An 11,702-nucleotide genomic window follows, 5' to 3' on the forward strand; every position below is an offset into this window, starting at 1 on the left:
GTGTCAATGATACAACTAATTTCCTGTGTCAATGATACGATTAATATCCTGTGTCAATGATACGATTAATATCCTGTGTCAATGATACAACTAATTTCCTGTGTCAATGATACGATTAATATCCTGTGTCAATGACACAACTAATTTCCTGTGTCAATGATACGATTAATATCCTGTGTCAATGATACAACTAATTTCCTGTGTCAATTATACTATTAATTTCCAGTGTCAATGATACTATTAATTTCCTGTGTCACTGATACAGATTCATTTTTCAGTCGTTAGACAACCGATCTAAGAAGAGCGCTCCAGAGAAGGGTTTTCGCTCGCGGCAGATTCAGGAAAAGCTTAACTCCGAGTCAGACTCAGAATCTCTGGTCAGCCTGAGCAAGTCTGGTTACTCAGTGCAGAACAATGCTGTGTCATCCGATGCTTCTTATGCGTCAATTAAAAACAAGGAAACACGTGATTCTATTTCGCCTCAGCCGTTCAAGACGCAACCTGACGCGGCGATAGACGCTGACGAAGAGCGAGCCTTGGCCGCGGAGACGGAGAATGTGATCAAGGCGCTGCAGAAGGCAGGCAAGACGGTCAAGGTGGTCAAGTCCGAAATCCCTGTTCGTAGGGAGGTCAGGTCCCGAGGTGATTCACAAAGTCCAAGTCCAAAGAAGGGTTCACCCATTCTTCCTAAGGCATCAAAGAAACCCGCGTCGAATGTCGACCCTGCGCACAGCCAAGAGTTTGATCAGCTGAGTTCTTATTTGAAGTGCGATTCCGAACGCAACCGCATCGTCATCGAAGAGGATCAAGAAGAAATGATCGATGAGTTCGGCAACAAGGTGCAGATGTTCGTGAAGACTACCAAGGACAAAGACGGTAAGGAGTTCATCACTCGTCGGACGGCGCAGACCACAAAAATTGTCGACAACATCGATGATATTGATGAAATCCTGATCGGCAATCCGGACCACGAGGTGCTGGAGCGAGACGTCAGCGAGGAGGTCGGTAAAGATGGCAGCAACATCAAAGTAATCACGGAAACGCGTCGTCGGCCTGACGGTGTTGAGTATACCACTAAAAACGTCCTTAAAACCTCCAAAATCTTTGACTATGATCACCCTGAAGACGTGCATCAGTGCGAGAGCGACTTCCTCGTGTCACAGTCGGAAAGTCAGGAGACCGACGAACATGGCGTAACAATTCGCACGGTCACTGAGACGAGAAGAAAGCGCGATGGTACCGAATACGTGACCAAGAAAGTCTACAAAACATCTGGGATGTCGTCACGCATCACACCGTCAGATGATGACGAGGTCATTGACACCAAGGAGACCGAAGAGAAGGATGACGAAGGCAACGTGACGAGGGTGGTCATTGAGACTCGACGAACGGCGTCCGGAGAAGAGTACACTCACCGTCAGGTGTTCAAGTGCCGGAGGATGACACTCACTGGAGTCGAGCTGCAGAAAGGCATGCCTATGATGGACAACGATGATGAGGTGCTCAGCAAGAAAGAGAAGAAAGAAAAGGATGAAAATGGCGCTGAAATTACCGTCGTAACCGAGACCAGGCGTCGGAAAGACGGCACTAAGTACACCTTCGACTACATCCTGCGCAACTTCAAGGGCTCCAAGGACCGAGTGAAGGCCATGCCTGCGCGTGCTGCCGGCGCTTCCAACATCAAGGTGAGTGAGGAGGCCGAGAAGATCAACTGCCTTTTTTTAAGACATTTGGTAGAGCAACTTCATCGTTAGTTCAAAAGTGCTAAAATAACGAGCAAAAGTTGGCAGCAAAATGTACTTATTAGAATTAAAGGCTGAATTGATGAAAAAATTATATTTGGATGGTTTCAGTGATACTATGGTTTTGGTGTTGGTAATTAAAGAGATGTTGGCTGTGTAGGAAACTTTTAATTTAGTTTTCTAGGAAACTTTTAATTTATAGTTTTCTAGTGAGATAACTTTAATATTAAACTTGGTGTATGATGAGACAACTCACTCTCAGTGTTTGATATCGTGCAAATCTTCAAGTAATGCGGGGAAAGCATTCACAGATCAGAAATTTTTATTAATGCTCGTCATTTACATTACTAATAGTGCTAAAATGTTTAGGTCTAAAGATGTTTGTTCATGCCTAGTGTTTGAAATTTCCGTGCTTGTAGTAAGTCTTGGTATTTTACCTTTGGAAATTGGTTGGTTAACTTTTTAGCGCATTTTCTCATTTATGGAGAAATGCACTATTGTGCTCGTCATGTCCGTCTGTCCGTCCGTCCGTCCGTCCGTCCGTCCGTCTTTTAGTCCGTGACTTCACGTTTTCGTCGCCGAGAAAATGCGCTCTCTGTCACTCACTGCAGTGAGTACTGAGTTATATTTTTTATTCATTTGGCCAATCGTCGCAGGTGAGCGAGGACGACGAACTTCTGAAGGAGGAGGTGAAGGAGGAGGAGCAGGAGGACGGTACCATCGTCAAGACGATCATCGAGCGGCGACGTGCCAGGGACGGCACCGAGTATCTTCGTCACCGCATCATGCGCATACCCAAGATCACTGAGCCTGAGCTCACCGTGGGCACGGCCGACGACGAGGTCCTGCAAAACGACGTCGAGGAACGCGAATTCAACGGCACACGCATAAGGTCCGTGACGGAACGCCGCCGTAGCAGCCTCACAGGGCTGCAGTACACCCTCAGAAGGATGTCCAAGACCTATCAGAAGACCCGACGTCCTTCCACGGTACCCGGGGATGAGGTCATCAATGAACACGTCACTGAAGAGGAAGCTGATGATGGTACGATCATCAAGACGGTGATTAGGAGATACCAACGCAAAAACGGGACAATATACACGACCCACAACGTCAATAAGTCCTTCTCTGCCCCGACCGTCGTCACCACCGAGGACGACAACGATGGCGAACTCATCGACCAAACTATGGACCAAAAGGAAACCGACGATGGATTCATCATTAAAACTGTTACAGAAACTTACCAGAGAGCCGATGGACTGCAATACACAATCGAACGCTCCGAAAAGTCTGATAAGAACAGTGCTTCGGTGCTGTACACAAAAGATTATCCTAATCAGCCTGTCGAACTCATTGTTCCAAACAAAGATGACGTTATCCTGAGCCAGGAGTTCGAAGAGCAGCCTGATGACGAAGGCCAAATCACCAAAACGTGCACAGAAGAGCGCATGCGCACCAACGGCAGCAAGTACGTCACTAAGACCACGATGACCATCAAGCCCGTGCTGGTGCCGGAGCATGAGACGAGCTACGTTATCATCAAGCCTGACGACGGCATCGAAGACTCGGAGCTTCTTCCCTCAATGGACGACGAACTCGTGTACACGCGGAAGCGTCAGGAGATAGACGATGATGGAAGCACCATCGATGTCGTTATTGAGACACGTAAGAGCAGAACCACCGGAGAAATGTACAACGTAACTAAGCGTATCTTCTCCACCGATGTTCTCGTCACCGAGAAAGGAGAGAAAGTTCTTAAACGTAAAACGTTGCCAGCTAAAACTACCCCGGATAATCGTAGGAGCTCTCCCGACAAGCTCACCCTTACAGGCACCGTGTCGTCTATGAAGGATAAACTGGCCTCCCGAGGGTCCAAAACCCAGCAGCCTAAGGAAAAAGAGAAGCCGCGTTTGATCCGTGTCAACACCGCCGACCGTAGAAAACTTTTCGAAAATGTCCCGGATAAATCAGTGACTCAGCAGCCGGATTCTCGTGACACGAATGTTCGTCCTTCTGATTCCCCTCGAGCCAAGCCTACCAGTCCATTGAAACCAAGTGAACGGCCAGCAAGCAGAACCAAGCCTGAAGAGCCGAAGAAACCCGCGGTAGAGAAGAAATCTCCCACCACGAAGAAATCTCCTACTGATTCTACTCCTGCTGCCCAAAAGAAGCTTCAGTTATCGACTAGATCTGGTTCTAGGGATTCTATTGATACCAACGGACGACCCGTGGCAAAAACAACGAAGTCATCCACTACTCGTCCCTCTCCACGAGCATCTCGAGACACTTCCCCTGCAGGAGGGAGGTCGTGCTGCAACAGAGTCCATTCCAGTGCAAAGCCCAAGGAGGAGGCCTCGAGTCCAGCCAAACGCCCGATTGCCAGGTCCCCTCCCAAAGACAAAGATGCTCCCCAGGTAAACTCGGACGTCCACGGCCGACGCGGTGGTGCGAAAGATTCAGCACGCCCGAGGCCATCGAACATTTTCGACACGCCTAAACGTACCTCGCCTTCCAAGAGTTCACCCGAAAGATCTGAGAAGAATCCAGAAGTCCTTCTTCAAAAAGAACCCATTGTTTCCTTGCCACAAACTCCACTGGTTGAGGAGGTGAAACTCTACCCAGCGGTAGCACCTAAGGAAGGCGAGCCCATAATTGAAGACGTCACGGAAGACCCCGACCTTCCTAATCATCAAATTCACCGCCCGTCCATTGTCCGTGAACCCTCTGAGTATCTCGGCTCTGAAACTCTGAACAAAGTTCCTACAATGGACACAGATATTGAAGATACGAAGAAAAAAGCCAAGCCGTACTCTAGAAAAAACAGCACCAACATCATGGGTCGGAAGTCACCATCGCCCGCTCGCGAGACTGTGTCCAAAGAACTTTCAAAACCCGACAAGCCCTCGAGGGAAAATTCTCAGCCCAAAAATCCCGTTGATTCGCGCCGTCCTTTGTTCGAGCGTAGCTCGCCCGACCGCGTAGAGCCCAAGCTTACGTCTCGCTCTCGCCCTGACACCGAAGCTCCCAAATCGACACCTGATTACGATGGAGCCGAACCCGTCAACGAGCCTCTGATAGTCCCCAGGTATTTTCTTTGGACGAATGGTGCATATATATTTTCTTAGGATGAATGGATGAGTTTTGTAATAAGATTAATAGTTGGCATCACATCCTCACATGTACTCGTGTTAAATAAAAAGATATCATGACAATAGACGAATAAATAGACATCATTAAAAGTTGACATCATGTCTATTTTTTGGCAGCGATGAGAATATTCTTCTCTCCTCGTATGTCTATCGTTCTGTCGGGGTAGAAGGTTAGACGTGACTTAACTCTACTCAGTCGAAAATATTCAATCCTAGAAGGATTTAAAGATTGTTTGGTTAGCAATGATTAACTTACTGTCTATAATAATTAATTATTCCTCAGTACACAGTATTTCCCTTCAATGTACGTCGTCCGCAGGTATTTCCACCCCCTGGGCGCCACGGAAGACGTTGCTGAGAGGAAGCAGATGTCACCGAGCGCCGCGTGCGATATGACAGCGCCTAAACTCGTCATGCGCCTCACGTCCGTGGACCGTGACCAACCTCATGTCAAACCAGCGCCTTCTGAGCCAACCTCACGTCCTGACCATGACAGGTGAGCACAGCCCTGACCATGACAGGTGAGCACAGTCCTGACCATGACAGGTGAGCACAGCCCTGACCATGACAGGTGAGCACAGTCCTGACCATGATAGGTGAATAGCATGTTTTTTTACCTTATCATCCCTGTCTGATAAGCATGTTTTGTTATTTTTTTTTAATATTCCTTATCTCTACATAGCTAAACGTTATCCAATTCTCAACCAAATTGCTTTCGTTGGCAAGGGCTAATTTTCATCGCCGTTATTCTATGCTTTGTAATTTTCAATTCAATTTTTAATTAATTATGGTACATTTTATTTGTTCACGTTTTTTAATATGGATTCTTTTCAGCTAATGACATGATTATGAGTCTTAAATATCCGAAAGTATCCTAGTTTACAATCTCCTTCTTTTCTTGGACATTCTGGATTACGTTGGAAAATTACAATCGAATCGATCAAATAAATTTCTCCTGACACTGCCCCGTCCCTTAGCGTGGACGCCTCACCGTCCAAGTTCGTGACGGGCCGCCCCATCGACCAGGGCGCCAACGCCACCAAGTTGAAGAAGCTCGAGAGGTCTTTGAGCGGCAAGGTGACATACGAACAGCTCGAGGACCAGAAGGGCAACCTGCCCCCTTATCTCGAGACCATCGAGACCATCTTCGATGTCACCGTGCTCGAAAAGATGGTTAGTCGTTTGCGTTTGCTCGTGCTGTCGTATTTTCTTTGTATATTGGAAATATTGGCCTTCTTTACACGCGTTTATTTCAACCGCTAATAAAATTTATGCTCTTACCTTCAGCTGGAAGAGGCGGAGAGTTACGAAGAGCGTAGAATCATTCGCGGGCAAATTCGAACTGCCAAGAAGCAGCCACGGCCAAATGCCGCCTCTACGGTGCCCACACCTCACCACTTCACGTCCGTTCGCAAGCCCACCAGCCCTGACGGCCGCCCTACAGCCTCCCAATCGCCGCCCAGACGTAGCAGCCCTACCAGGGACGGTAGACTGCCGTCCAAGCTGTTCCAGGAGCCTACGAAAGCAATTCGTCGCGATTCAAAGGACGATTCGTCTGGGCGTCCCAGTGGGGACGCACCCACCGGGACGCGTCCAAGCCCTTTGCGCAAAACGTCAGATCCCGAGAAGCCGTCCACGCTGTCGGCACGCCGCCCTTCCAAAGGTGGGACCTCGAATACTTTATTGCGATTTTGTTTGCATTTAAGAGCGTCTAAATTCATCTCTTAAACTATGGAATTTTACGCAGTGATTGAGTGTAGTATTTCTACTTAATTTTTGTTGTTCATCACGCCAACGGTAACTCTTACAGAAGCGGAACGGAAAGGGGGAAAGGGTGATCGAATAAATGGGTAGATTGAGCAATAAAACAGCGGTAGATCATAATAGATGCCCCTTTCATTTGGCTGTCCAACATGGAAGAAACATGAAAGGCCGTGGAGAATGAAAATGAATGAATGAATATGTATAGAATGAATATGAATGAATTAATGGCTGTGTGAATTGAAGAGGGTATTCGCACCTGGGACAAACGGGAGAACACCTCCACCTGAAGGAGTAGGATGCCGGGGAGCTTTTTATGTGACTGAGCCAGTGCTGATCGTTAGAGGCGAAGAAGTAAGGCATCCTCGAATATCATCGCATTATGAGAGGCATCCAGTTGCCTGCTTTTGACAGTGGGAGATGACAGTGCATCTCCCCGCGTAGAGTTTACTTTGTCTCCTTGTAGGAGCTGGCGGGCATGATACCAGACACGAGATGAGCGGCTTAGCGGTGGCAGCAGTTTACCTAGCAGTTCTACCTAGTGATGAGAGTGTATTTTTATGCTTTGTAATGGCAATCTCTTTACGGGTTTTCTCTTTCTGTTTTCTTCCTATGTGTTTCTTTGCTTTGTTTTGTATGGATGTATAGATTTTTAACTCTGGAAGTTTTTTTGTGTATTTTTTCAAGGGAGTTATCCCCATCGTTTGTCCCTAGGAGATTCTCCTACCGTAACCTCACGGGACGAGCAGAAGAAACCTCTGAAGCAGCAGCGGTCATCAGACCGTCTCGTTAACGGCACCTCGAGACCCTCCGCCCCTCGCAAGGAGCCCTCGCAGGACGACCTCAAAGTCAACGGCACCTCGAGGCACTCCGCCCCTCGCAAGGAGCCCTCGCAGGACGACCTCAAAGTCAACGGCACCTCGAGACACTCCGCCCCTCGCAAGGAGCCCTCGCAGGACGATCTCAAAGTCAACGGCACATCGAGGCACTCCGCCCCTCGCAAGGAGCCGTCACAGGATGACCTCAAAATGAACAGGGCCAACAAGACGTCCCTGTTTACCAGGAGGGACTCCGACAAAATTACGACCAAAACGACCGAAATCAGCGAAACGAAATCGACTACGAAGTACACCAGAAGAAACAGCGAGGAGAGGCGCAAGCCTCTTTTCCCGATCCGAGATCCAGCCGAGAAGAAAAGCACTGTGACGCGCAGGGACAGCACGGACAAGACCCTGCAGAAACGTGACTCAGAGGACTCGAAGACCACCACTTCCGTCACGACCTCCTCTCGGAACGTCACCAGAAAACTTTCGTCAGACCGAACGCGAACGACCGGTAGACCCGATAACTCAGCCATCTACTCGGAACCTTTAAGGCACCAGAAAACCCCTGCCGCTCAACGGCCCGCCTTGAAACAGACCGACGTCGAGAAAATCGTGAGTCCTTACGGTGTTGGTCCCACGGATGAGAACGGCATGCCGCTCATCGGCCTACGGGCGCTCAAGAAGAGGAACAACCAACAGCTGCCGCAGCCGTCCGGTGAGGCTTTTTATGTCTCTCATGCAACCGATATTGCTGGTACATTTGTCTCCTTGAATATTTACTGTGCACTTGCGACAACATCTTTATAACTGTTGGTGGAGTACCTAATCATCATAACGTAGAAGACGCTATAACGTAACAGGAGTAATGACATTGGCATTAATTTCTTAACTCTTTTGTTATTTTTACTTGGTTTAAATTTTCATGCTTCAAAAATGATGCCTTTGTTGGACATAAATTTTGATGATTTATTATCTCCAAATAATCATCGTTATGATCTCCGTTTGTGTTCAGAGCCTCAGGCAGCTGAGGAGCCTCAGCCCAAGGATTACGAACCCACGGACTCCAACGGCAGGCCTCTGTTTGGCCTCAGCGCCCTCAGGGGTGACACCACCACCACCACCACCACCGCCACTTGTAAGTTGCTGCCACCACTTACACCACCACCACCACCACCGCCACTTGTAAGTTACCGCCACCACTTACACCACCACCACCACCACCGCCACTTGTAAGTTACCGCCACCACTTACACCACCACCACCACCACCGCCACTTGTAAGTTACCGCCACCACTTACACCACCACCACCACCACCGCCACTTGTTTGATAGCGATAGTAACGTTGTTTGTGACGTCTCGTAAGTTTTCCATCGTGGTTCCCTCTTCAACTGACACTGTCAACACCTTAACCCCATTTGACCCTCACTCTGCCCTCGGTTTAAACGTCTCACTCTTTACAGAAACTTCGCTTAACTTTTTTTCCTTATCCAGTCTTCTGTTTAATGCCATCGCAATTATTTCTCCCTGACTACACTAGTTTGTTCAGAATAAGTTCAATGCTAAGTGATTACTTCAATATTGAGCATAAAACTGGAGTTAACAATTGTTTTAATTCGATCTTAGCGATGTTGCTGAGTTTAGACATAACTAATACATTTTCGATGGGTATGATTTTTTCTAATACTTGGTATCATGTAGATTTTTTAGTTCACGACTTCCTGATCTAAGTTTTTTAACATCTAAACCTTGTATTTCCATCTCCACATCATTAATATTGATTATATTTTGATTACAGTAACATTTCAATAACATATCATTCTCAGTGCTAATATTTTAATAAGAGATCACTATCAGCGTAATATTTTAATGATGGGCCGTATCCAGCGCCAATAATAATCATAATCATTTAATAATTGACATTAATTCTACATAATTGCATAAAACAATTACAAAACAATAATAATCATTTAATAATAACAATAATTAACATCGTCCAGCTGACGCTAAGGACGCCGTCTCTTCGTCGCCCGCTGCTGCGTTAACGTCGCCCCACGACGAGGACGACGCCATGGACGGTTAGCGTCACGTCCAACATGACCTGTCACGTCATCCAACATGACCTGTCACGTCATCCAACATGACCTGTCACGTCCAACATGACCTGTCACGTCATCCAACATGACCTGTCACGTCATCCAACATGACCCGTCACGTCATCCAACATGACCTGTCATGTCGTTCAACATTAATACTTAACCTGATTTCTTTAATTTTTCATATTGATCCGAAAACTTTTTAATTCAATAACAAACAAAATTTTTTTAATAAAAACTAACCTAACCCGAGACCTGTATTACCTTCTGTATCTCCTGAATAGCTCTGGTTTCCACAATTTTGGAGTTGAATAATAATTTTTTAATTATAAATGATTTGCATACTTTTTGTATACAAATTACACACTAATGCAGCATTTGCTGTGTAGTTTGTGCACACAATATGGCGGCAGAAGTAGTATGTGCACACAATATGGCCGCAGAAGTAGTGTGTGCACACAATATGGCGGCAGAAGTAGTGTGTGCACACAATATGGCGGCAGAAGTAGTGTGTGCACACAATATGGCGGCAGAAGTAGTGTGTGCACACAATATGGCGGCAGAAGTAGTGTGTGCACACAATATGGCGGCAGAAGTAGTGTGTGCACACAATATGGCGGCAGAAGTAGTGTGTGCACACAATATGGCGGCAGAAGTAGTGTGTGCACACAATATGGCGGCAGAAGTAGTGTGTGCACACAATATGGCGGCAGAAGTAGTGTGTGCACACAATATGGCGGCAGAAGTAGTGTGTGCACACAATATGGCGGCAGAAGTAGTGTGTGCACACAATATGGCGGCAGAAGTAGTGTGTGCACACAATATGGCGGCAGAAGTAGTGTGTGCACACAATATGGCGGCAGAAGTAGTGTGTGCACACAATATGGCGGCAGAAGTAGTGTGTGCACACAATATGGCGGCAGAAGTAGTGTGTGCACACAATATGGCGGCAGAAGTAGTGTGTGCACACAATATGGCGGCAGAAGTAGTGTGTGCACACAATATGGCGGCAGAAGTAGTGTGTGCACACAATATGGCGGCAGAAGTAGTGTGTGCACACAATATGGCGGCAGAAGTAGTGTGTGCACACAATATGGCGGCAGAAGTAGTGTGTGCACACAATATGGCGGCAGAAGTAGTGTGTGCACACAATATGGCGGCAGAAGTAGTGTGTGCACACAATATGGCGGCAGAAGTAGTGTGTGCACACAATATGGCGGCAGAAGTAGTGTGTGCACACAATATGGCGGCAGAAGTAGTGTGTGCACACAATATGGCGGCAGAAGTAGTGTGTGCACACAATATGGCGGCAGAAGTAGTGTGTGCACACAATATGGCGGCAGAAGTAGTGTGTGCACACAATATGGCGGCAGAAGTAGTGTGTGCACACAATATGGCCGCNGTCTCGTCATCAGCAGGCACGAGACACTGGGCAGGTGAGACGTGTGTCTCGTCATCAACAGCACCTGCTGCACGCACTAATGCAGCACCTGCTGCACGCACTAACCTGTTCCATGCGGTGCAAAAAACCTTTATTCTATGGTTTTCAAACCATGGGTTTGGCTTTAAACCCCCGAAAATCTCTTTGCAGGGACACGGAGGAGGAGCGCCGCGTCGCGGGGATCCTGAAGAAGACGTCGACGGCGAGCGCCTCTGACGCCCAGTATGCCGCCAGCAGCGTGTCGGGTGAGGTTTCGTTTGATTTTTTATTTTAAATCATTTAAAATTAGTTTATTAGATAATACGATGATACTAATTGATTTAAACTTGCCTGGAATCGAATACAATATTTTCGGGAAAATGTCTTACAATAATACGAACGCAGCCTCGCTATTGGAACACTCGTGCCAGCTGATGTCGTCGTAATTAGGGCTATCCCAATAATATTTTATTTAATAATTGTTTTAAAGAGTTCTAGATTTAGCACTGATAATAGCGATGAGCCAACCGCCCTGTGGCTTTGAGGTCTGCGTGTCTGCCCCAGTCCCCGAGGTCACCACAGTTTGGTTGTCTGCGTGTCTGCTCTAGTCCCCGAGGTCACCACAGTTTGGTTGCTGTCTCTTATACACATCTAGATGTGTATAAGAGACAGAACATGACCTGTCACGTCATCCAACATGACCTGTCACGTC

The 11,702-nt window shown here is 47.3% G+C and overlaps 1 protein-coding gene across 1 annotated transcript in view; it reads left to right on the forward strand.

The window, feature by feature from the left end:
• Positions 1 to 11,702, forward strand: part of LOC108668018 (titin) — a gene marked incomplete in the record, with an annotated part of 33,998 nt that overhangs the window by 14,695 nt on the left and 7,601 nt on the right. Inside the window, 9 exon segments of the mRNA XM_047883810.1 lie at positions 279 to 1,685; positions 2,399 to 4,827; positions 5,211 to 5,387; positions 5,869 to 6,064; positions 6,179 to 6,554; positions 7,367 to 8,191; positions 8,489 to 8,611; positions 8,664 to 8,835; positions 11,162 to 11,256. Of these exon segments, the coding sequence (XP_047739766.1) occupies positions 279 to 1,685; positions 2,399 to 4,827; positions 5,211 to 5,387; positions 5,869 to 6,064; positions 6,179 to 6,554; positions 7,367 to 8,191; positions 8,489 to 8,611; positions 8,664 to 8,835; positions 11,162 to 11,256 (5,800 nt within the window).

The sequence above is a fragment of the Hyalella azteca genome, unplaced genomic scaffold (assembly GCF_000764305.2).
Source record: "Hyalella azteca isolate HAZT.00-mixed unplaced genomic scaffold, Hazt_2.0.2 contig13716, whole genome shotgun sequence".
Lineage (NCBI taxonomy): Eukaryota > Metazoa > Arthropoda > Malacostraca > Amphipoda > Hyalellidae > Hyalella > Hyalella azteca.